Source organism: Salvelinus alpinus, chromosome 1 (assembly GCF_045679555.1).
Source record: "Salvelinus alpinus chromosome 1, SLU_Salpinus.1, whole genome shotgun sequence".
NCBI lineage: Eukaryota > Metazoa > Chordata > Actinopteri > Salmoniformes > Salmonidae > Salvelinus > Salvelinus alpinus.
The window spans coordinates 70970172-70996867 of record NC_092086.1 but is presented as its reverse complement, the minus strand read 5'-3'; the positions used below and the strand labels follow the sequence as shown (position 1 = coordinate 70996867).

Below are 26696 nucleotides of genomic sequence, written 5' to 3'. Positions count from 1 at the left end.
AGATAGTGAGAGGGAGTTCTTGAAAGAGATTAGGATGCTTTTTGGAATCTGGAGAGAAAAAAGACATAAGATAGCCTGAGGGATGCAGCTTTATTAGATCAAAACCTGGCTCATGTTCCGGACCCCCCTGTGTCGGGCACCACCAGACTTCCGGTTTTGGGCGGGGGCTCCTTTGACCAGGAGTGACAGCTCTGGGGGTTAGGAGGACAGTCACCATGGTCCAGAGTGGCTCGCTAAGTAGTCAGATCTTCTGTGGCCTTGGGGTCAGGCAGGGCTGGGGGGGTTCACTGAGGAGGAAACTGGCCTTCCGCAGGGTCAAGTGAGTAGCACCCCCCCATCTCTCTCTCTGTCTCTCACGCTCTATCTTTCTTTCTGCTCTGGGACCCACGGGACTTGCACATTTTTTATCCCAGCCCAGCATTAACCAAGCGGATTCAACTAATCGAGGGCTTGATGGTCAGTGGATGAGTTGAATCCAGCGGGTTAAGTGATGGGCTGGTACAAAAATGTGCAGTCGGGTGGGTTCCCAGGACTGAGGTTGATGAATACTGATTTGCGGCACAGAACAATTCACCCACTTTACTGGACTGTTCTGAGGCTTAGACCTGTTATGGTGTTTGTTCAGAGAAAGCTGTTCAAATGATGCTGAGTGTATGTCTACATTTCTTTGTGCAATGTACTATTTGCTGTATTATCAATATATTGTTCTTGATGAGGTGAATACAAGTTGTTGAGTTGTTGTTGAGCCATGAACGATAGTTAACACAAAGACGTGTGCTGGTATTGTGTTTTTATTGATTTGTGCTTTTACTACGTAGGCGTACAGTACCACGAGATGTGGACAGAGACTACAACGGTGTTTGGATTTGAATGAGCAGGTTCATATTAGCTCATGGTTGTTGTGTTATTGTTGTATATGTGTTGTGTGTACTTAATGGTTATGCACCTTGGTAAGGGTCTTTACCAGGTCATTTGGATATGTCAGTCACGGTTTATTTATAGGGCCGGGAAAGATACCAGTATCGCGACTCTCATTAGTATCGTGGCAAGGAAACAAAACATGAAGCAGATTTAACTTCTTTAGGAAAACAGCCCTAATGTTGGAAGCAAACATCATGTTGTCATCCAGAAACACATGCATTTATTTTCCAATCTATAGCACACAATATTTTACATACAGACGTTTTTTTAAGGACCAAAGAGTTTGGTCTCCTTCGTGTTTTCATTTTCGCCATGGAAAAAATATTGCGATACTGGTATTGTTACAGCCCTATTTATTTACATTATATTGCCGTGGTATCCTGTGTAACTCAGTTGGTAGAGCATGGCTAGGATAGTGGGTTTGATTCCTGGGATCACCCATTCGTTGAGAAAAAAATTGTGCACTCATATGACGGTAAGTCGTTTTAAGTAAAAGCATCTGCTAAATAGCTTGAATACAACTGGACGAATGAATGTGTTGAGTGGTGCTGTCCTTTTGAATTATGAATTGAGTGCCATGATATCAGAATGAGTATTCACCCCCCCAAAACAATAGTTTTTTTATATACCTCTAAAACATGTCATTTTGCTTTCTTACAAGTTTGACACTTTAGTTTTTAAAAAATCCCATTTTTTTTTGTGCTGAGAATGTGCTAAAAGATGGTTGCTGAATCATGACTTCTGCTCCAAGGTGGTGAAAACACCATTGTTTTAGCTGCCGGACAAACTACCTCTCATTGGGTGGAGAGTATTCAGCCTTTTCAATTTGTCGAGCTGGCTGTTTCTGGTGTTTTGTAAGGTCCAGGTGCTGCTTCACCTTGGACGACCTAAACGTACATGTTTGTGAGTGTTTGAACATAGTCTTGTTGATAGGCAGAGCCGTGCTCGTCAGAGAGAGTGTTCATAGTGGAAGCACCAGAATGGTTATTCAAAGTTTAAGTAATATTTTATTACAATTCTAGAGCATGCGAGCCCACCGTCCAGTATGCCTGTGTGTTGTATTAAGGTTATCTGTGGCCTTGTGTACTACAATCACAGGAATAGGAGCTGGCCACAGTACACATGCTACACAAGGTGCAGCTCAATAGTCTATAAAGTAGCATCCTCTCCTTTCCTTCATCTGCCCTGATTGTTAAAACATTTAACAGGTAAGAGCAGAAGGCGTTCCCGATTGCTTTCACCTATTCTGGCTTTTGTGATCTGTGCAGAATAGAATAGAATGGAACTGTATTGTCCATTGTACGGAAGAGCAGTAAAACCTGAGAGGTAAACCGCATGGGACAAACGAGAGTGACACCCAATGACAAGGTAAAAATCTGTCGTTCTGCCCCTGAACAAGGCAGTTAACCCACTGTTCCTAGGCCGTCATTGAAAATAAGAATTTGTTCTTAATTGACTTGCCTTGTTAAATAAAGGTAAAAACAATTAAAAAAAATAAAATTAAAAACATTATTTTATTGTTATATTATTCAGTCTCCTCAAACAGTCTTATAATCATGCATCCCTGGATCGACTCTGAAGTGCTCAAGAGACTCGCCAACACAACACAACAGAACATCTGACTGAACCCTATACAGCCCCTGCCAACCAGGGTCCCCAAACCCTGACCTATGACCCTTTGACCTTAAGTGTCAGCCATCGGGCCTCAGAAGGAGAGAGGAAGCTCCGAGGTGAGGTTTCCTGTAGTTACAGATCAGCCTCCCCCTCCCCACCCCCAATCCTAACCTTAATCACTAGCAGGGAAAAATCTCAACTGACCCAAGATTAGTGTCTAGTGACAACTTAACCCTAACCCTAGATGCTCAGGAGGAGAGAGGGACAGATGAAAGGAGACACCCTGGCCTTTGGCGCCCTCTTCTGGGCCAGATTGTCTCACACATAAATACGTCATCACAGGAATAGGAGCTGGTCACAGTACACATGCTACACAAGGTGCAGCTCAATAGTCTATAAAGTAGCATCCTCTTCTTTCCTTCATCTGCCCTGATTGTTAAAACATTTAACAGGTAAGAGCAGAAGGCGTTCCCGATTGCTTTCACCTATTCTGGCTTTTGTGATCTGTGCAGAATAGAATAGAATGGAACTGTATTGTCCATTGTAGGGAAAAGCAGTAAAGCCTGAGAGGTAAACTGCATGGGACAAACAAGAGTGAGGCCCAATGAAAGGAAGTCTCTTAGAGAGATAGCAGAGGAGAGAAGAGTGGAAGGAAAGGGGGGAAAATAAATGAAAAGGTCAAACCAATGACATTTAAAGCCGTAGAAGAAGCAGTGCTTCAACAGAGACCCGCTTAGATGCTGCGCTCGCTTGATGTTGAGACCACACACACAAGTCGTATCTTTTTAAACTAGCAAATACCTTTTAAACACTGGTTTCATTTTATCATCCCCAGTCCCAACCTGAAATTTAACCGCAACCACTAATGAATAAAACGGTATATGTATTGTTCGGATTCACTATTGTTTCATTTCACTGATTCAGTCTGGACCAATGATTTTTGTATACATCATTGCTCTGGACCCGTCTTCATTAAAACCTTGTGTGCCTATGCTTATCTTTAGCCATGTGCTAAGGCGCCTCGCTCATTGCCTGAATTAATTAGGCACTATTGACTGTGATTAGGTCTCAGCTCTATAAAGGGCCATTAACAAATGTTTCTGGTTTAAGACGTTATCACAGAAAACATGGAACATGGTGTAAACATTTTCAGTTGTGTTGAACAGTAAAGGCAATTTTTACATAGGTGTCCATTAGGGTGACCCCAATTAGTTGACTGGTCGATTGTTTGGTCGATAGACTGTTGGTCGACCAAGATTTTTGGGGGGTCTAGCGGTCTAGTATCTATATAGTATCAGTCAAAAGTTTGGACACACCTACTCATTTTTTATTTATTTTTACTATTTTCCTTGATGACAGCTTTGCACAGTCTTGGCATGGTGAGAAAGAAAGGTAGAGAGGGCCAGAAAAGCGGAACCAGGCTCACAGGCTGGCTCCTTCTGCCTCCTTCTGGCTATTGGCCATTGGTTTGTTCTCCTCAGCTGATCTAATTGGCCAAGCCCCTTTGAAAAATGCCCTGACACACTTATATGGCAGCCAGATCCCTCTCTCGCCAGGGAAACAGAGATTTCCAGGTGAATTCCACGAGAACTAGGTGTGTGTGTGTGTGTGTGTGTGTGAGTGCGTGTGAGAGAGATTGCATAAGTGTGTGTCTCTGTGTCTCGTGTGTGTTTGAGAGAGAGCAAGAGTATGTATGCAAATGTGTGTGTGTGTGTGCATGTCTGAGTGTGTCTGTTCACGGCTCTCTGTTCAGAGGTCAGAGTGTTGTTTGGAGGCTCTGAGGAGGTAGAGGGTGCTTCAGGGATGCAGCAGCAGCGGAGTGTCATATTACCATGTCTGATGATTCATCACCACCCTACTGCAGAATGCAGCAGACCAGGGTGATCTGAATACCTCTACACACACACACACACAGATACACACACACATACAGTGCCTTTGGAAAGTATTCAGGCCTCTTGACTTTTTCCATTTTGTTACGTTACAGCCTTATTCTAAAATGGATGAAATAAACAAAAATCCTCAGCAATCTACACACAATAACCCATAATTATGAAGTGAAAACAGGTTTTTAGACATTTTTGCACATTTATTAAAAATACAAAACAGATATACCTTATTGATATAAGTATTCAGACCTTTTGCTATGAGAAACGAAATTGAGCTCAGGTGCGTCCTGTTTCCATTGATCATCCTTGAGATGTTTCTACAACTTGATTGGAGTCCACCTATGGTAAATTCAATTGATTGGACATCATTTGGAAAGGCACACACCTGTCTATATAAGGTCCCACAGTTGAGAGTGCATGTCAGAGCAAACACCAAGCCATGAGGTCGAAGGAATTGTCCGTAGAGCGCCGATACAGGATCATGTCTAGGCACATATCTGGGGAAGGGTACCAAAACATTTCGGCAGCATTGAAGGTCCCCAAGATCACAGTGGTCTCCATCATTCTTAAATGGAAGACGGTTGAAACCACCAAGACTATTCCTAGAGCTGGCCGCCCGGCCAAAGTGAGCAATTGGGGGAGAAGGGCCTTGGTCAGGGAGGTGACCAAGAATGGGGGAAATACAGGTGTGCCAAGCTTGTAGCGTCATACCAAAGAAGACTTTATGCTGTAATCACTGCCAAAGGTGCTTCAACAAAGTACTGAGTAAAGGGTCTGAATACTTATGTAAATGTAATATTTTTAACAAATTAGCAAACATTTCTAAAAACCTGTTTTTTTATTTGTCATTATGGAGTATGGTGTGTAGATTGATGAGGGGGAAAAAACTATTTAATCAATTTGAGAATAAGGCTGTAATGTCAAGGGGTCAAGGGGGTCTTAATACTTTCCGAAGGCACTGTACCTACACAACACACATAGGCATGCTCATAGCACTTATACAGGCAAAAAAACACATGCACAGCCAGACAAAAGCTAAGAGGTTTACGAGGAGAAAGAGTTAAAGCTCCGGCCAACTGTTCACGTTTCTCTCTTTCTCATGCTGGCCGATCACTTTCTTTTCTTGTCTTTCGCTTAACTCCTCTCTCCATCTCACACTACTTCCCTCAGCCTCTTCTTCAGCCTCTCCTCCCCTGACTTTGATGTGCTCATTTAGATGAAGGTGCTAGATAGCGTATAATTAGGATGCTAATTATAGTCTTCCAGAATTACTAATGTCTTGGTAACTTCACTTTAATGTGTTAGTCGTGTCGTGAGAGAAACTGTGTGCTGTGCCGGGGAAGTGACAACCGGAGTAAGGTGGAGTTTCCCCTAGATGCTGACCTTGGGTCAGTTTTGTATTTCCCTAACTAATGGTTTAGGTTAGCGGAGGCTGATTGGCGGTGGCTGATCCTAGATCTGTACCTAAGGGAAACTTCACCCTGGAGAAGTGACAACCTTTCTATAGGAGGCCCAGTACAGATTGTAGAAGAGCAGATGCTAGGCTAAGGGATTAGCACCACAGCCTAGCGGCTCGGCTTTGGATGCTAACCGAGCCTGACAGGCACGCCTGTCACCTGACCCCTCACGCCGCCTACTCATTGGATGACCGGTATCAAGCAGCATGCGGCTAAAAATACCAAATAAGGTGATAGAGGGGAAGGAGGGTCAGTGTGAGGCCCTGTGAGCTCTGGCTTTGTGTGTGTGTTTGTGTGTGTGTGTGTGTGTGTGTGTGTGTGTGTGTGTGTGTGTGTGTGTGTGTGTGTGTGTGTGTGTGTGTGTGTGTGTGTGTGTGTGTGTGTGTGTGTGTGTGTGTGTGTGTGTGTGTGTGCACACCTGTGCATGTGTGTACCTGTGCACGTGTGTATACAAGTATGGTAGTTCTGTGTTTTTGACTTTCCTTACAAAAATAGGGACACAAAAACCTGTACAAAACTGTGTGTGTGTTTCCCTGCTGTGCTGCTCGAAGCACAGGGAGCTGTGTGTGCACATAAGTAGCTGTGTGTGTGTGTGTGTGTGTGTGTGAGGGGGGGGGGGGGGGAGCACTGGGCTGACAGTGAGCTCAGCCACGTCACCAGAGACCAACATAGGAAAAAAACTGACCCACATCCAGGACTATAATTACACTAAATGTACAGCAGCACTGTAAGCTGGCTAGCACAGTCCCCTTGCAAGACATACAACAGTTCTGTCCGGACCACACACCACACCAAAAGACAGGGGTTCGATTCACCAAGTCCGCCCCTAGGGCTCTCTCTTTCTTCCCTATATTTCGTATTGCATCAGTTTCGCTCTCTTCGCTGCTGTCTAAAGATAATAATAACACTTTCGTGTTACTGGGGCTAAATGTAACACGGATCAGTTGTTAAAATGTGCTTAACAAATTCCATAAGTTGCATGATCTCATTCTGTATTCAATAATAGTGGTTTATCATGATTTTTTAATAGCTACCCCATCTCTATACCCCACACATACAATTATCTGTAAGTTCCCTCAATCAAGTAGTGAATTTCAAGCACAGATTCAACCACAAAGACCAGGGAGGTTTTTCAATGCCTAGCAAAGAAGGGCACTGATTGGTAGATGGGTAAAAAAAATAAAGAAAAAAAATCAATACACCCAGTCACTACAAAGATACAGGCGTCATTTGAGAGGAAGCAGAAGAAGGAAACTGCTCAGGGATTTCACCATGAGGCCATTGGTCATTTTAAAACAGTTACAGAGTTTAATGGTTGTGATAGGAGAAAACTTAGGATGGATCAATAACATTGTAGTTACTCCACAATACTAACCTAAAAGTAAAAAGAAGGAAGCAAAATATGCATCCTGTTTGCAACAAAGCACTTAAGTAATACTGCAAAAAAATTGGCTACTGCAAAAAAATATGGCAAAGAAATAAACTTTTTGTCCTGAATACAAAGCGTTATGTTGGGGAAAATCCAGCACAACCCATCACTAAGCACCACTCTTCATAATTTCAAGCATGGTGGAAGCTGCATCATGTTATGGGTTTGCTTGTGATCGGCAAGGGAGCATTTTAGGATAAAAATAAACAAAATACTGCTATAAGGACTGGCAAAATCGTAGAGGAAAACCTGGTTCAGTCTGCTTTCCAACAGACACTGGGAGACGAATTCACCTTTCAGCAGGACAATAACCTAAAACACAAGGCCAAATCTACACTGGAGTCAGAGTATGTGAGCGGAGCTGGAGTGGAGCGAGGAGCAGAGCTCGCCCAATTTTCCTGAAGCGTGGAGCGGGTTTCCTAAAGGGTGAAGCGTCAGCCTTCTCGCCCGCTCCAATTTCGCTCCAGTACCGCTCCAATAGTGCTCACTTCATGGGCCCAGCATGCATTTGTAGGCTACTTTTGTTGCTATAGGTCCTTGCTTTAGCTGCTGTCGAGGAGTTCGCAAAATATTGAATAAAGAAACTGATAAAACACACAGGTGCAAAATCAAGGTGACTTACAAAGATGAGGAGGACCAAGAGCAAGAGAGGAACGCGGTGATGTAATGCCCACAACTAAAGACCGATTGTGGAATCTGAAGAGACACATATCCCGAAAACATGATGGTTTCCTAAGTGCACAAGGTACCAGAAAGGAGCAAGGTGGGTAGTTAGCTAAGTGTCTCTGTAGGAAGGTATTTATAAACTACAAAATCAGATCTCTTTAGATGTTCTTTGGGGCTACCTATAGAAGAAAAACAACAACATTTGGTTCCATGATCTATCCCTGTTTATTATTAATATTAGAATAATTGAAAGGCCATCATAGTTCATGTTTTGTGGAGATCATATGACAATAAAATAAATGTCAATGCATTATCACGCCGATTACGGCCTATAGTAAAGTAGGATACATGTCAGGTTAGGCCTATATCCGGGACGTTGTCTAGTCTTATTTAGGTACTAATTGAAGATAAGCTATCATTAGGGTAATTAAGCTTTGATTTGTATTTATAGAAAAAGAGACGCAGCAGCAACAAACTTCTGCACATAAAGCCCCAGAAGTGTTGTGAGTGAGAAATAGGCAATTGGATGAGGCTTTCTTTAAAATGGTTTACTTGGACTATGAGCCGCTAACTAGGGGAGAATGGGAAGGGATGCAGTACTTTGCGAGTGCAGCACAACCAGGCTGTAAACTGCCTTGCTATAGTACGGTCTGAGACACCGTCATGCCCTATGTCCTGCAAGAAATGGATGCCAAGCTGAGAGACCTACAGTATTGCAACTAAGTGATGGTTTCGTAGTGTCAACTGAAATTTGGATTAGCAGAACTGGGACAGTTCCCTGGAGATTGTCGCCAGTTTCATTGATGGAAAGTATAAAGGTCACAAGGTTTTGTTGAGCGCCGAACACATACAAGGACACCACACAGCAGAGGCCTTTTACCAACAATATGAAAGTGTCCTGAGGAACTGGAACGTGCAGCGGCAAGTAAAACGAGTGGTGACTAACAGCGCAAGCAACATGGTCAAGGCCTTCAACCTACCTGGTTTAGAGGAGACCAATGATGACGGACAGGAGGAAGATGAGGCATCCGACACGGAGGAGGGGGCACCACCTGCGCTCTCGTAGTTCCAAATTGACCATATAGACAAAAACGTGGACATAATGGTAAATCAAATCTCCATTTACTGTGCCCAATTCACATGCTTCAGCTCACAACGAAGGTTGCCATTGACATGCATTATGGGGTTAGTGGACTGATTCAGAAAGTGGGGAAACTTGTGAAAAGTGTTAGGAAGAGTACATTGAACACAGAGGAAAGTGACAGATTGGGAGTGCGTCCCACAGCTCCCTGCATGACAAGATAAAACAGCTAATTACGCATGATTGCGTTTTTGTTGAAGATGTTTGAAAGAGACACATTGTGGCCAAACAAATTTAAGTCTACCTCCGATGATGCAAAACTCACCCTAAACAAAGTGCGTTGGCTACAGTTCCTGGTGGAGGTACTGACCCCACTAGCAGACCTCACCGATAATATACACAAAGAGTTGGGAAACCTGGGCATAATTCTCTCTGCCGTGTTGGAAATAAAGAAACTGTTGACTACCGTGTCTCAGCTCATAGACATTGCTGCTTATGCAGAAACACGATCAGATAACGTCTTCACTCGGTACAGGCGGTACTATAATGATAAACATCTTGTCCTAGAAACCATCCTGGACCCCAGGTTTAAAACTAAGTGGGGGATAAGGGATGAGCTGGTGGAGAGATATGCAACCTCCTTGTGAAGGAAACTGAGGCTATCAGCGCGCCTCCGGCAGTTGCATCTGCCGTACCAACAGCACCTAACTCAGCCCCTGAGCAAAACTAATTGCCCAAAATACCTTGCATGTTCGGCTCCTACTTCATTCAGCAGCAGCGTTCCTCTCTTGACACGAAAGGAGAGGTATGAGAAGAAACACAGACGAGGACGTTATCACCTTTTGAAAAGACAACTCCTCATCCCTGCCCCGCCTGGAAAAAGTGTCCCAACGGGTTTTTAGCATCCCCAGTGGCTCTGCATGTGTGGAGAGGGTGTTCTCCGCTGCTGGCCTGCTCTCCAGGCACCATCGCATGAGTCTGAAGCCACAGACTCTGGCCAAACTCAAAGTGAATTCAAAGGCACTGTAGACTGAGCCTAATAAGGCATGTTTCGTTTAATTGTTATTTAATTCTAAGTAAGTCATAGCTTATATACACAATTTATAGACTATAAGGTTTTAATACAACTAAATGCTGTTTTAAATGCTGAGCGCTTAATGTTCCTGCCAGCCTATTGTGTCGCACTTGCAAATGCATCACAATGTATTTCTTCATAGGTTATAGCCTTGAAATAATAGGCTAATAATATTCCCTAAATAATTCATTTTCGTTCCTTTTTAGACTACCTGTCTGGCTCATGACCTATTTAGAGTGTTTATATGCTGTTTAATATTACATGTAGCCTATTTGAAATGATGAGTGCTTCTTACAGTCAACTTTTACAATTATTCATAGAGAAACAGCGAAAATTGATGTTTTGAGTCCATGTCAATGGTTAAATCACATCAGAAGAACCTTTTTTTAGGTCTGGAACTGACACACTTTGATTTGTGAGTGTAATTCCCCTTTAATTGCGCACCTACTGTAGCAAGAGAGGAATGTGTAGATCTAGCGATGTTTCTGCTTGTAGGTCACCTCAGCAGCACATGTAATGGCAGAGTTTGCAAAACAATCGCCACCCAATTGATACAAATAGTCATTATATAGTTCTGTCAGGTAAGCCTACTTTGCAGTTATCATTTAATTGTGAAGGTTTTTGGGGCAAGTCTTTCTGTTTACCCACAAGACGTTTATCATTAGCATCGCTAACTGACTAACGTTACATACAGAATGATAGACAAACGCGCGCACCAAACAGACCGACAGGAGCAATATTGCTGGAAATTAATTGGCTTTTTAATTAAGCCAATTTGCGTCGTTAAATAAAAAAAAGTAACAAAAAAGCCAATAGTGGCTAACCAGGAGGGGGATAATGTCAATGTGGCTTTGATTAGATAGTACCCGGAAGCTTTATGTTTATGACAAAAATGAATGTACTTTCAGAATTTATTGGCGAACTACTCATAGGTGGGCTGCGAGCTACATAGCTAGCGATCTACCTGTTGGAGATCCCTGTCTTAGCGACTTACCTATAAAGACTCACAGCTGTATTCACCGCCAAGGTGCTTCTACATAGTATTGACTCAGGGGTTTGAATACTTATGTAAATGAGATATTGCTGTATTTAATTTTCAATATTTCCTAAAATGTATAAAAACATGTTTTCACTTTGTCATTATGGGGTACTGTGTGTAGATGGGTGAGTAGTATTTAAAAATATATATTTTGAATTTCGGCTGTAACACAACAAATGTGGAATAAGTCAAGGGGTATGAATACTTTCTGAAGACACTAGATGTCAAATGAATACAAATCCATTATCAATGTATAAAACAATAACAAAGAACATAAAAATACAATCATTTTCAAACCCACTTTCTGTCATGCCTTTTTCAAATATATATCTTTAAAGCGCAGTAAAATGTGTGTTCCCTGTTAGTGCTGTCCATGATGCTGAAGGGGGTACTCCGGGAAGGTTGAAGTTCAAAAGGGGTACTTGGTTGTAAAAAGTTAGGAAACGACTGTGATAGAGTAATTACATGGTAGGAAATCCATACATTACATCAGTGTTGCAGTCTTCTCTGTTACTAAACAGTGGAATCGACCAGACTAGCAACCTTCATACTGCTAACCTTTACCAGATCATGATGGTTTGCCTTCATAAATCCTGAATGTCCGTGACATGTGTCATTGGTTTTGAGTGGTTTGAATTCCTGTGTCATCGTGGCACTTCCTGAGCCTGTGGCATCTGGGGAGGTTTCCATGACAACAGGCCCATCCGTGGCACCAGTGTATTTTGAGTAAGGTGACTCAGCAAAACTTGACTGTAGCAGGAAAGAGAGAACGAGAGCAAGTGGAGAAAAAAAGGGAGGCAGCCCCAGTGCCCACTGTCATTCTCTCTCTCTCTGCATGTCCTCTCCAGTTTTTACCTTTTGGTGTGCTGGAGTATAGTGCAGGGAGCAAGGCTCATTTCTGTCCCAGAGCTCAACCCAAGTGAGGAAGGAGTTTGAAAATAAAATTGGCACTTAAGGTTCCTGTTGATTTGAACAGAAACACACGTTTTTCCAAATTTGCTACCAGCATGTTGCATGAATGCAGAAGTACAGCGTATCATAGGATTCCCAGATGTATCCAGCTTGGAATTTGGGGAAATGACCTGAATTTGGCAACCCTATCCATGACCTGTGGTGTTTTTAGTAAGATGAAATGTTCCGAACGTTGTAGATAGAAATACAGTGCCTTCAGACCCCTTGACTTTTTCCACATTTTGTTAGGTTACAGCCTTATTCTAAAATGTATTAAATTGTTTTTTTTAACTCATCAATCTACACTCAATACCCCATAATAACAAAGCAAAAACAGGTTTAAAAAATAAATAAATGAAATATAACATTAACATAAGTATTCAGACCCTTTACTCAGTACTTTGTTGAAGCACCTTTGGTGGTGATTACAGCCTCGAGTGTTCTTGGGTATGATGCTACAAGCTTGGCACACCTGTATTTGGGAAGTTTCTCCCACTCTTCTCTGCAGATCCTCTCAAGCTCTGTCAGGTTGGATGGGGAGCATTGCTGCACAGCTATTTTCAGGTCTCTTCAGAGATGTTGGATAGGGTTCAAGTCCGGGCTCTGACTGCGCCACTCAAGGACATTCAGAGACATTCAGAGCCACTTCTGCATTGAATTGGCTGTGTGCTTAGGGTCGTTGTCCTGTTGGAAGGTGAACCTTAACCCCAGTTTGAGGACCTGAGCGCTCTGTAGCAAGGTTTAACAAAAATGTGGAAAAAGTCAAGGGGTCTGAATACTTTCCGAAGGCCTCCAGAATACAGTGCCTCCAGAAAGTATGCACACTCTTTGACTTTTTCCACATTTTGTTGTGTTACAGCCTGAATTTAAAATGTGTTCAATTTAGATGTTGTGTCACTGGCACATAATACCGCTTGACCCTATCCCCTCCTCTCTTCTCCAGACCATTTCCGGAGACCTTCTCCCTTACCTCACCTCGCTTATCAACTCATCCTTGACCGCTGGCTACGTCCCTTCCGTCTTCAAGAGAGCGAGAGTTGCACCCCTTCTGAAAAAACCTACACTCGATCCCTCCGATGTCAACAACTACAGACCAGTATCCCTTCTTTCTTTTCTCTCCAAAACTCTTGAACGTGCCGTCCTTGGCCAGCTCTCCTGCTATCTCTCTCAGAATGACCTTCTTGATCCAAATCAGTCAGGTTTCAAGACTAGTCATTCAACTGAGACTGCTCTTCTCTGTGTCACGGAGGCGCTCCGCACTGCTAAAGCTAACTCTCTCTCCTCTGCTCTCATCCTTCTAGACCTATCGGCTGCCTTTGATACGGTGAACCATCAGATCCTCCTCTCCACCCTCTCCGAGCTGGGCATCTCCGGCGCGGCCCACGCTTGGATTGCGTCCTACCTGACAGGTCGCTCCTACCAGGTGGCGTGGCGAGAATCTGTCTCCGCACCACGTGCTCTCACCACTGGTGTCCCCCAGGGCTCTGTTCTAGGCCCTCTCCTATTCTCGCTATACACCAAGTCACTTGGCTCTGTCATATCCTCACATGGTCTCTCCTATCATTGCTATGCAGACGACACACAATTAATCTTCTCCTTTCCCCCCTCTGATAACCAGGTGGTGAATCGCATCTCTGCATGTCTGGCAGACATATCAGTGTGGATGACGGATCACCACCTCAAGCTGAACCTCGGCAAGACGGAGCTGCTCTTCCTCCCGGGGAAGGACTGCCCGTTCCATGATCTCGCCATCACGGTTGACAACTCCATTGTGTCCTCCTCCCAGAGTGCTAAGAACCTTGGCGTGATCCTGGACAACACCCTGTCGTTCTCAACTAACATCAAGGCGGTGACCCGTTCCTGTAGGTTCATGCTCTACAACATTCGCAGAGTACGACCCTGCCTCACGCAGGAAGCGGCGCAGGTCCTAATCCAGGCACTTGTCATCTCCCGTCTGGATTACTGCAACTCGCTGTTGGCTGGGCTCCCTGCCTGTGCCATTAAACCCCTACAACTCATCCAGAACGCCGCAGCCCGTCTGGTGTTCAACTTTCCCAAGTTCTCTCACGTCACCCCGCTCCTCCGCTCTCTCCACTGGCTTCCAGTTGAAGCTCGCATCCGTTACAAGACCATGGTGCTTGCCTACGGAGCTGTGAGGGGAACGGCACCTCCGTACCTTCAGGCTCTGATCAGGCCCTACACCCAAACAAGGGCACTGCGTTCATCCACCTCTGGCCTGCTCGCCTCCCTACCTCTGAGGAAGTACAGTTCCCGCTCAGCCCAGTCAAAACTGTTCGCTGCTCTGGCACCCCAATGGTGGAACAAACTCCCTCACGACGCCAGGTCAGCGGAGTCAATCACCACCTTCCGGAGACACCTGAAACCCCACCTCTTTAAGGAATACCTAGGATAGGATAAAGTAATCCTTCTAACCCCCCCCCCCCCCTTAAAAGAGTTAGATGCACTATTGTAAAGTGGTTGTTCCACTGGATATCATAAGATGAATGCACCAATTTGTAAGTCGCTCTGGATAAGAGCGTCTGCTAAATGACTTAAATGTAAATGTAAATAATACCCCATAATGTCAAAGTGGAATTATGTTCTTCAAAATTTTTACAAATGAATTGAACATCAAAAGCTTAAATGTCTTGAGTCAATAAGTATTCAACCCCTTTGTTATGGCGAAACTAAGAGTAAATATTTGCTCAACAAGTCACATAATAAGTTGCAATAAGTTGTAAGGTTCCTCCGTTGAGCAGTGAATTGCAAGCACAGATTCAAGCACAAAGACCAGGGAGGTTTTCCAATGCAGCGTCCAAGCGCAAGAATCGCAGACATTCAATTCTTGACGCCTGATGCATATTTTTATCTTGTGAATTGAAATAATGAAAAATTAATTTGATTTAGGTTGCATATGGCCTCGACCATACACCACTGATTATTTTACTAAGATTTATGAAGTCATGAAGTTACAACTAGTAGCTAGCAAGCTACATTGACTAGCTAGGTTCGCAATGTAAACAACTTGTGTAGTAAAATAATCATTTAGTACAACCACTAGCAACAGATTTAATGAGTACTTGTAAAACATTAGACCAAAGCTATTGTACTTATGCATAATCAGTGATTATGGTACAGTACAGTAGGGGAAAACAGAATAAAGATGGTCTTCTCTCTGCTCTTCTCCCCTCTCAAAACAATGACACAACGCTGATGGCAAAGCAACACAAAGCTTATAGTGGAGCTGAAGTTTTACAGTGTAATTAATACATTTCATATATGCTATCGCAAAAATAATAATTTGGTAGTGTTTATGAAGGTCTTTGTTAACATTAGAATAAATAAAAAAATCTTCTAATAACACAATAGCATTTTAATTCGTTTGTTACTAAAGCAACCCTGTTACTTGGCAACCCTGTTCATAGAGTGCCGCAGGTACTGCAGGATTTTGTCCCAACTAGGCACCACACCAGACCAACTGAGCTAATTGATCAGTTCAGTGGTCCCTCAGTAAAGCAGTGAATTTCAACACAAATTCAATCACAAAGACCAGGGAGGTTTTCCAATGACACGGAAAGAAGGGCACATAATGTTATTGGTGATGGGTAAAAAAAAGAAGAGCATGGAGCAAGTTATTAATTACACATTAATTACACTCAGTCACTACAAAGAATCAGGCATCCTTCCTAACTCAGTTGCCGGAGAGGAAAGAAATAATCAGTGATTTCTCCATGAGGGTAATGATGACTTTAAAACAGTTACAGAGTTTAATGGTTGTGATAGGAGAAAACTGAGGATGGATCAACAACATTGTAGTTATTCCACAATACTATCCTAATTGACAGAGTGAAAAAAAGGACATGCATCCAGTTTGCAATAAAGCACTGAAGTAAAACTTTATGTCCTGAATACAACGTGTTATGTTTGGGGCAAATCCAACACAACACATAACTGAGTACCACATCATATTTTAAAGCATGGTGTTGGCTGCATCATGTTGTGGGTATGCTTGCCATCAGCAAGGACTAGGGAGTTTTTTGGGGGGGGATAAAAAGTCCTCGAGGAAAACCTGGTTCAGTCTAATGTGTTGGTCATTACTGAGACGTTAAGAACAAGTTTTTTTGTACACTGATGTTAACCTTACTGGTAGTAACCTTTTTCGGGAACACAGATCTTCCAAAGGTGGTGGAGTGGCAATCTTTACCAAGGAACACCTTCAGTGCTCTGTTGTCCCTACCAAGTCTGTCCCCAAACAATTTGATTTGCTGGTTTTATGCATTAAGCTTTGTTGACTGTTGCTGGGGTGTTATTGTCCACCATCAGCACCGGCCTGTACCCTACCTGCCCTAAGCTCTCTCCTGGACTCTTACACTAAGTGTCACGCCCTGACCATAGAGGGCTTTTATTCTCTATGTTAATTAGGTCGGAGTGTGATTTTAGGGTGGGTTATCTCGGTGAATTATATTTCAATGTTGGCCTAGTACGGTTCCCAATCAGAGGCATCTGTTTATTGTTGTCTCTGATTGGGGATCATATTTAGGTAACAATATTCCCATTGTGCTTTGTGGGATCTTGTCTATGTTTTGTTGCCTGTGAGCATTATTATTGCTTCACGTTTCGTTTGTTCGTTTTGTTGTTTTGTTCTTTGAAGTTTTCTATTCCATAATAAATAATGGGAACATACCATGCTGCATCTTGGTCTACTCCTTATGACAAACGTGACACTAAGTATGCATTTGTCCTGCTAGCTGACCTAAACTGGGACATGTTTAAACCACCTGACCAAGTCCTAACGCAATGGGATTCCCTCAATCTTTCTCAGAAAATTACCAATCCCACAAGTTATGACTCCAAACACCAAGAAAAGGCTACTCTCCTTGATGTTATCCTCACAAATACTCTTGATAGGTATCAGTCTGGTGTTTTCTGTAATGACCTTAATGATCACTGTGTTACAGCCTGTGTTCGTAATGGCTGCTCAGTTAAAAGATCTGTCCTGGTTTGTCATAGACGCTTGCTAAAAAACTTTAATGAGCAAGCCTTCCTTCATGACCTGGCCTCTGTAAATTGGTATAGAATAGGCTTGATCCCGTCTGTCGAAGACACTTGGGCCTTCTTTCTTGATATTTTCAGTGGTATTGTTAACAAACGCACCCCCATTAAGAAAATTAGAATTAAAACAGGTTCAGCCCTTGGTTCAACCGTGATCTGGCAGAGTTATTCCATCTCAAGAATTCCATTTGGTGAAATGCTCGGCACACGTATACTCAGGCTGACTGGCTCTCAATCAGAAAAATTTGAAATAAGTGCACTCAGGCTATCCGGAAGGCTAAAGTTAGTTACTTTAAGGAGCAGTTCTCTCTCTGTGGGTCTAACCCCAAGAGGTTCTGGAAAACGGTGAAAGGAGACCTGGAGAATAAACCCTCCTCCTCACAGCTGCTCATGTTCCATAATGTCGAGGATGTGGTTGTGTCTGACAAGGAGCGCATGGCCGAGCTCTTTAATCACCACTTCATTAAGTCAGGATTCCTATTTTACTCAGCCATGCCTCCTTGCCTGTCCAACATTTCTTCATCTCCCAGCCCTTCTCTTCCCTCTTTTTCCCCTGACCCGCTACAAAGTTTCTCCCTGCAGGCGGTCACTGAATCTGAGGTGCTGTAGGATCTCCTTAAACTTGACCCCAAAAAAACATGGGTCAGATGGGTCAGATGGTTTAGATCCTTTCTTCTTTAAGGTTGCAGCCCCCTATCATCGCCGAGCCTGGAAGGCAGCCACGGTGCATCCTTTATTGAAAAGGGGAGATCAAGCTGATCCTAACTGTTATAGGCTCATTCCTATTTTGCCCTGTTTATCAAAAGGTTGATGCTTATTTATAAAACCCTCTTAGGCCTCACTTCCCCCTATCTGAGATACCTACTGCAGCCCTCATCCTCCACATACAACACTTGTTCTGCCAGTCACATTCTGTTAATGGTCCCCAAAGCACACACATCCCTGGGTCGCTCCTCTTTTCAGTTTGCTACAGCTAGAAACTGGAACGAGCTCCAAAAAACACTCAAACTGCTGTCTCGTACAACTTTATGTAGTGTTCTGCTGTCTCTCTTGTCGCGGTGTGTGTTTTGTCCCCGCAGGAGGCTTTTTGTGTTTTGGTAGATCGTTAATGTAAAAAATAATTCGTTCTTAACTGATTTGCCTAGTTTAAATAAAGGTTTAAAAAAATTTTTTTTTTTAAATGCGACCAGTTAAAGATTTTACTCACACAGCCAAGTCAAAGGGTCGCAACATGCGACTAAATGGTCACAGTCTGGAGCCCTGGGTTAGTATTGTGAATTAACAGAAAATACATAGAGTAGGATGCATGCAGTACGTGTCATACATGGCCATTTAGCAGTATGAGAACTTTGGACTATAAGGTTCTATCTGCATTTCTGCATTTTTTATTGACATAGCCTTTTTCTGTTCAATGTTCTCTACTTATATAGTATTCTAAATACCCCCAATTCATGTTGTTAAGTTAAAAAGAATACTAGATAAAACTTAAACCAAAGAGGGTTCAGAACTTTAAATACAATTATCTCAGTATCCTCTTATAGTCCCAAGCTCGCGAGTATTGACTGACAACAAATGTGATTTATCAAAGTGGAAATGTGAGTTTCAGAAATTCTCAGCCACAGATACATACAAGCACCGCACACACATATAATATAGTAGAATTAACATTAGGTTTCCCTCATTCTCACTTACACACACATTCTCTCTCTCACTCACTCACTCACTCACGACACACACCCACACACACACACAGTGTGCTTCATCTATCCTGCATTAAGAGATTAGAGAGCCAGCTGCTAGGACTGACTGAGCCTGAAGTTTGTAGCCACACACCACACACACACACACACACACACACACACACACACACACACACACAGAGAGAAACTGTAATCCTCAGAGATTCCGGACTCTAACAGACATGAGTGAGTGAGTGAGTGTGGGTGTGCGTTCGTGCGTGCATGTGTGTGTAAGAGAGAGGGAAACCGTGCTGTTCTGTCGGTGGGAGGAGCTAAGCTCGTAGAGAGCAAGAGGGGATTGGATCGGATGTGAGAGGAACAGAGCATGCCCAGTAGGTCCCTCAGCCCGGAGAGGGACTCAGCTCTGCATTCATCTGCAGAGTTTGAGAGAGAGAGAGAGAGTGAGTGAGTCTGCTGCATATGGGAGAGTGCATGTGAGCAGCTGCCGCCACCTTACAATCACTCGCACACAAACTCACACACACACTCTTGCTCACACTCTCCTCCACACACACACACATCCACAGACACAGATGAGGCTGAAAGCGGACCAGACAGGCAGCAGCAGAGGACAGCTTTTATAGTGTTAGGGCTAGCGTTAACATTGTAGCATTTTGAGCTAGTTGAGCCCCCCCCCTCTCTCTCCCTCTCGCATGGGCATTGCGGACAGGCCTGGGGCCCCGGGACTACCCCCCCTGTTGCCACTCAACATGCCAAGGAATGACTGGCTGGCCGAGTGGGGAGACCTCGCTATGGGCATTGGACAGCAACGCTGCTGCTTATCTCTGCACTAATGAAGGGCTTCAAGCTCGCCTGGTAAGACTACTGGCAATATTGGTCTTTATGGGGAGACACTGATGATAGGGGGAAGAGGAGGAGGAGGAGGATCAGGAGGAGTAGCTGGGTACTTCCCTGCCCTAACACGCTGTTTATTTGTTTCCTCCATCCTTCTCTCCCTCGTTCTCTCTCTCACACCATCTGTCCATTCCTGCCATCAAGGGAGGGAGCTTTTTCCCAGCCTGAGCCCTTTGTAATATGGCATCCTTGAAGAGAGCATCGTATTCCTCTCCTCAGTTCTCCTCTCATCATGCTCTCCTCTTTTCTCTTCCACGTTTTTTCTCAGGTCTCCTCTCCTTGGTTTTCTTCTCCTTGATTAACCTCCCATACTCATCTCCTCATCATCTCAATGTTGTTTTCAGTGTTTCTGTGTGCGTCTCCCTCCAGCCTCTCTGTCTGATATTTTTAGTGCTGGCCAGGCCTCCACAGATTGTTACAGTAGGGAGAGAGGGAGAATGCAGCAGCAACAGAATGGCGTACTGAGCCATCTTTCTTTCCCACTCATACCCAGCCATTCTTCTGCAGTGTCCCGAAGCCAAACTGGGCAAATTCACGTTTCTCCACCTAATTTTAGATCTCACTCCCCTCTCAGCTTTTTGCTGCCTTAGAAGCTGCGGATTTGCAGTAGTTTTGAATACCCCAGGTTGACATGTGTGTCAGTGTGTGTGTGTGTGTGTGTGTGTGTGTGTGTGTGTGTGTGTGTGTGTACCTGTGTTTGCATTTCCTTGCGCTGGTGTGTGTATGTGTGTGTATGTACTGGTGTGTGTGTACATACATGTTTGTGTGTGTGTGCGCATATACTTGCAGGAATCGGCTGCCGCGATTTGATCTGCCCTGGCTGCATAGGAATGAGTGCAGATTAGAGCCCTACATTCTCCCTCCCTATTGGTGTCTGCAACTGACCAGTTGTCTGCAGCTCTAGTGTAGCCAGTTAGCCACAGTCAGCCACCACGGATAGCATGCTAACTGGAAATCGCTGACTGGCTAACAATACAACACTACTACTGGCAGTGACCGACACGGCAGTGTTTCTGCTGCAGTCATTTAGCTGTGGCTCTGCGCTACGGCAAAATCATTGCCGCCACGGTAAAAATAATATGGAACCACAAACATATTTTAAAGATGCTAAAACAGTACACATTGACTTTTCCTCTGCAAACAAAACGAGTAATGAATAGAAAAATCTGACAACCCCATAGTAGAATGGTTTATGTATTTACCTAGTCAGCTTGTTGTTGTGTGTTCTATTGCGAGATAAATATTAATCTCAAGGTGCGTTCAAGTTTCGAGTGACATAGGGAGGGAAACATGCATCCTGATAAGCAGTCAATGCACACAATTCTTGCAATTGTGGGGAAAACAGCAATTTTAATTGCCATTGTTATAAAGAGGGGGAACCCAGCTTTCCTTTACTACATTATTTATTTCACAACTCTTAAATATGCGTGAACCCGTGAACCATTTTACACCCTGAGGTTTTAGAAGTGCTTGAACCATGACATTACCGTTCCGTGAGTGTACAGAGGAGAGGGGCTAAATGGGTCAATTCTAGGGTAACTTGGGGTTACACACCACCCTACCTCAAAATACAATTTTGGGAGACAGATGCCATTTTTTTGTTGAGCAAGAGTAGTGGCAACCAGGGATTTTTTTTGGGGGGGGGGGGATTGTGACATGAAGTGTTTTCTGTGAGAAGTACAGGCAGGGGGCGTTTTACCCCAAGTTACCCTAACAGGTAGGCCTACTTTTTATTGACTGTGCTTATGCAAGTTAGGACGCTAACTAGTTAAAAGATCCTATTTGGGATCCAGCTAAGATCCCAAATGTAACCCCATGCGTCAGCCTATTTATTGATAGCCACTATGCTGCATCAGTGGAGCTACAGGTGATAATGCTTCTTGCTGATAGCATACCTGATCATTTGGACCATGCATAGGCTACTGTATATGCACGGTCCAATATGTTAACATCATTTTTTACAAATCGTTTTACCAATATGTTATTGGGCTAATTTCTGGAGATGGAAATTCTATTTTAGATGCTGTCAGCCTAATTTTATTTTCATTCGTTTTGGAGTGGAAGGTCCTTTTAAAAAGTCACCCGAATTTAGCCCTTCCCCACCCCCCACATGTCCTTTTCCCCTCACTGCTGCAGATGTTTCCAGAGGAAAAATTGTGACACGGTTAAGCATTTTAGCGATATTCCCTTATGTATTATATAAGCCGTGTCTATGCCCTTTTTAGATTTAGCGAAACAATTATTCGTCGGTTGGTAGGGGAGGGCTTATTTTTTTCGGACTTGCGGTAGTGGATTCAGATTAGGAGGACTCGGTGGTTTGGGTGGATGGTGGATATGGACCGTCGCCAGGGATGGATGGGGTGTAAACAGGTTTTGGATCAGAAAGCTTTTGGCATTATAGGAGTGGGGTTATGCAATATTGATGGCTTAAGAGGGTGAGTGTTCTGGCATTTGGTTTAGTGATGATTTGCATGATGAAAACAAATAACCCAGGTGGGATCTTTCCCGACAGGCAAAAGTGGTTGAAATAATATAATAATGATGTCATTTCAACATTATCTCACTGGGTAGAGTAGGGCTGATGCGGTGACCGTATTACCGCCACACCGGCAGTCATGAGTCATGACCGCAGTACAATTCTATGTGGCCGTGAATCTCCTCTTATGCATCTGGACATGTGCTAGTAGTACCCAACTCGCAAACGATTTTCAGGTTGCTAATGGCCTGGTACTCAGGACTCTATTGTCCCTCTAACCACTCTGACATCAATGCAAATGCAATCGAAACACTCATATGCATATTAGTGCCTATTCATACGATATGAGCCCAAGCCCCAAAAAATACCTGAATCAAAATAATTATTGTGCCATTATACAATACATAGCCTACCACATATTACGCATAGCAGAAAAACATTCAAAATATACTAATTTAAGATACTATATCTCTGTCTCTGTCTCTCTATCTATATACAGAATATATACAAAAGTATGTGGACACCCCTTCAAATGAGTGGATTTGGCTATTTCAGCCACATCCATTGCTGACAGGTGTATAAAATTGAGCACACCGCCACGCAATCAACATAGACAAACATTGGCAGTAGAATGGCCTTACTGAAGATTTCCAACTTTCAATGTGGCACCTTCATAGTATGCTACGTTTCCAACAAGTCAGTTAGTCACATTTCTGCCCTGCTAGAGCTGCCCTGGTCAACTGTAAGTGCTGTTATTGTGAATTATACAATGGGTGGATTTAATCTTGAATGCTGATTGATTAAAAGTGCATTCTAACAAAATGTATCAATGTTCATTTGAGTTGCCTCTTCGTTAATTCTCCTGCCCCCACAAAAAAACGTTGTTTGAAATAGAATATTAGGTCCGGGCTGAAAATATACTAAGAGTTGATTCCGGTTGCACTGGCCCAGGTTTATGATTTGCGCAACATTGTACTCTATGTTTGATAAAAACGCATGGTTGTGGCTGTGAGAAGTGCGCCAATATCTCTGACATAACTAGAATGAGATTCACTTTCTATGATCTCTCTCCCTCTCTGCTCTAATACACATGAGCCTGCAACTCTCGTCTCTCCAGTGTTGCACTTCATCATTTATTTCCCTATAGAATCACAGGGTTCTGAAGGAACTGCAGCACCCCTGATAAATTGAAATACATTTGCCAAAGTTATAGAATAACTGCTGTCTGTTCAGAAATAAATGAAATCATTCAGAATAGCCTATCATGAGAAGGCCTATAATTTAGCCACAGACGATCAATCACTCTTTTTTTTATATAGCCTAGCTGTGGATTGTAGCCCAATAACAAGGAATAGTCTATAGTCGGGAACGCACAGCAAATCTGTCAGTGAAAAAACTGCATGTAGACAAAACAGGCCTTTTGCAATATTTCGAATACAATCAAGGGAAAACACAGGTTGGAAAGCAAATGGCTCCTGCTGAAAGAGAAGGCTATATGCTCTAGGCTACCAAAATATTTGATGAATTTCCAAATATTGTTTTACAAAGTTAAACAAGAGAGAGGCTTTTGGCACAAGCGCATCGGCTATCGCCAGCGAGTGAGCTGCTCATCATTGGGTGAGTCAGTGAAACTGGAATGCATTTTTAGGACTATAGTTTCTTCCTCATAATGTAGCCTACAATATGTGTTTCCACACACCTAGGCCTAGACTATTGATGGATTCAAGACAAGATCAATTTTATTGATCTCAGATTCCCAGTTTGTCAGTGTCAAAGTAGCCTGACATTTCGATAATTTGTGTGGTATTAAAAAAGATTCTGCCAAAGTCTCCAGTCATGTAAAATGACATAGAATTGCAATCGTTTATAAAAGGCCACATTTTTCACGGACCCTAGGCTACTAAAAATGTTCCCCATTTGTGCAACTTCTGGAAGTGCCTCTACTACACTGCTCTATGCCAGTACGCAAATGCGACGATATGCATGAAATGCTTTATAATAAAGGTGATCTTTTTTTCTCATGCGTTAAGGTACCTCAGAACTCCCTCATGCTCACTTTTTTCACCTCCCGATTGACAAATTAAGCACTGGCCGTGGGCCTGTCACCACCACTGCGCAGGCCTGCCCTGAAAGACACACGCCTTCCCATCTACCCCAAGGAGCAGCGAGGGAGGAAAATGGGAAGGGAGAGAGAGGGCGAGAGAGAGACAGAGTGAGAGGGAGGGAGAGAGAGAGATGTGGTAGAGTGAGGGAGAAAGATATAGCGAGACACTATTTAGCCCAGGCAGCAGGAAGAGAGAGAGAGGGAGAAAAATAAGCAGAAATGTATAGAGAGAAAGAGTTGGACAAGGGAGATCAAGGTAGAGAGAAGAAGGACAAGGAGAGATGTACAGTGGTTGCGAAAGAATTCACCCCGCTTGGCATTTTTCCTATTTTGTTGCCTTACAATCATTTGATTTACACAACATGCCTACCACTTTGAAGATACAAAAAAAAATTTTTTATGGGAAACAAGCAAGAAATAAGACAAAAACACGGAAAACTTGAGCGTACATAACTGTTCACCCCCCACCCCCCTCAGTACTTTGTAGAGCAACCTTTTGCAGCAATTACAGCTGCAAGTCTCTTGGGGTGTCTCTATAAGCTTGGCACATCTAGCCACTGCGATTTTTGCCCATTCTTCAAGGCGAAACTGCTCCAGCTCCTTCAATTTGGAAGGGTTCCGCTGGTGTACAGCAATCTTTAAGTCATACCACAGATTCTCAATTGGATTGAGGTCTGGGCTTTGACTAGGCCATTCCAAGACATTTAAATGTTTCCCCTTAAACCACTCAAGTGTTGCTTTAGCAGTATGCTTAGGGTCATTGTCCTGCTGGAAGGTGAACCTCCCAGTCTCAAATCTCTGGAAGACTGAAACAGGTTTCCCTCAAGAATTTCCCTGTATTTAGCGCCATCCATCATTCCTTCAATTCTGACCAGTTTCCCAGTTCCCGCCGATGAAAAGCATCCCCACAGCATGATGCTGCCACCACCATGCTTCACTGTGGGGATGGTGTTCTCGGGGTGATTTAACATAGCGTTTTTCTTGATGGCCAAAAAGCTCAATTTTAGTCTCATCTGACCAGAGTACCGTCTTCCGTATGTTTGGGAGTCTCCCACATGCCTTTTGGCAAACACCAAACGTGTTTTTTTCTTTTTTTCTTTAAGCAATGGCTTTTTTCTGGCCACTCTTCCGTAAAGCCCAGCTCTGTGGGGTGTACGGCTTAAAGTGGTCCTATGGACAGATACTCCTGTCTCCACTGTGGAGCTTTGCAGCTCCTTCAGGGTTATCTTTTGTCTCTTTTGTCAGGTTTTGGCCAGGACTGTTCTGGTTTTTTGTCACTAGATGTCCCCATTGCACCTTTTTTGTACCTTTTGTTTTTCCCTTGCTCTATTATTGTTTGCACCTGTATGTCGTTCCCTTGTTAGTATTTAATCCCTGTGTGTTCCTTAGTTCCTTGCTCAGTGTTTGTATGTTAGCACCCAGCCCCAGCCCAAGCCTTGTTGTGAACATATATTTTTCTCTTGTTGGATTTTCCAGAGGTTCTCTGGTTTTGTTCTTTTGTATTTTGGATTAGTCTTTTAGGTTTGTTTTTTCCCTTGCTGTTTTTACCACTTTGTGGATTTTCTTTGTATTTTGGAAGTTATCTATTTTTATTAAACCACCATCTCTAGTACTGCTGTGTCTGCCTCATCTTCTGGGTTCTGCCGATTTAGTGACTGTTTCTCGCACCGGGTCCTGACAGAAACACTGAGCCATTAAAATGAACCCAGAGGCAGCCAGTACCCAGGACTTTTTTCCCATGCTGTCCCACCACGAGGGGACTGTCCAACGTCACAAAGCTGCTCTGGTTCAGCAAGAGGCCTTAATGGCTGGACATTCTCAACTTCTGTCGGAGATGATGACTTCCATAAAGCAAATTTCTGATCAACTTTCTCCTGCAACCGCTTCTGCTCCAGTTCATCAGATTCAAGTGCCCGTGGCAGTTAACCCCCTGGCTGAACCTCGTCTGCCGCCTCCCCAACGGTTCTCAGGTGATCCGAGTGGTTGTAAGGGGTTTTTCACCCAATGTTCTCTCTCCTTCGAGCTGCAACCCTCGTCATTTCCCACCGACCGGTCCAAGATAGCATATATCATCACCCTGCTGTCGGAAAAAGCCCTAGCCTGGGCTACTGCTGTGTGGGATGCCCAAAGTCCCTGCTGTGCCAGCTACTCTACCTTTGCTGATGAATTCAAGCGAGTGTTTCAAGGTCCTACCAGCGGTCCTGACTCAGCCAAACAGCTCCTGACTCTCCGCCAAGGTCGGCGCAGCGTGACGGACTATGCCATCCAGTTCCGCACGGTGGCAGCAGCGAGTGGCTGGAATGACGTGGCGCTCACAGTGTGCTTTTTGAAGGGTCTTTCCGACACCA

The 26696-nt window shown here is 43.6% G+C and overlaps 1 protein-coding gene across 2 annotated transcripts in view; it reads left to right on the top strand.

The window, feature by feature from the left end:
* LOC139584623 (protein Aster-B-like) overlaps nucleotides 1-26696 on the top strand; it is a 151955-nt gene that overhangs the window by 42422 nt on the left and 82837 nt on the right. The window contains exon 1 of one of the 2 annotated variants that reach the window (XM_071416706.1): nucleotides 19286-19729. The exons of the other annotated variant lie outside the window; for it this stretch is intronic. Within the exon in view, the coding sequence (XP_071272807.1) occupies nucleotides 19707-19729 (23 nt within the window). The 5' untranslated portion in view covers nucleotides 19286-19706. Of the gene's footprint in view, nucleotides 1-19285; nucleotides 19730-26696 lie in introns of those variants that run through there. 2 annotated transcript variants of the gene reach the window in all.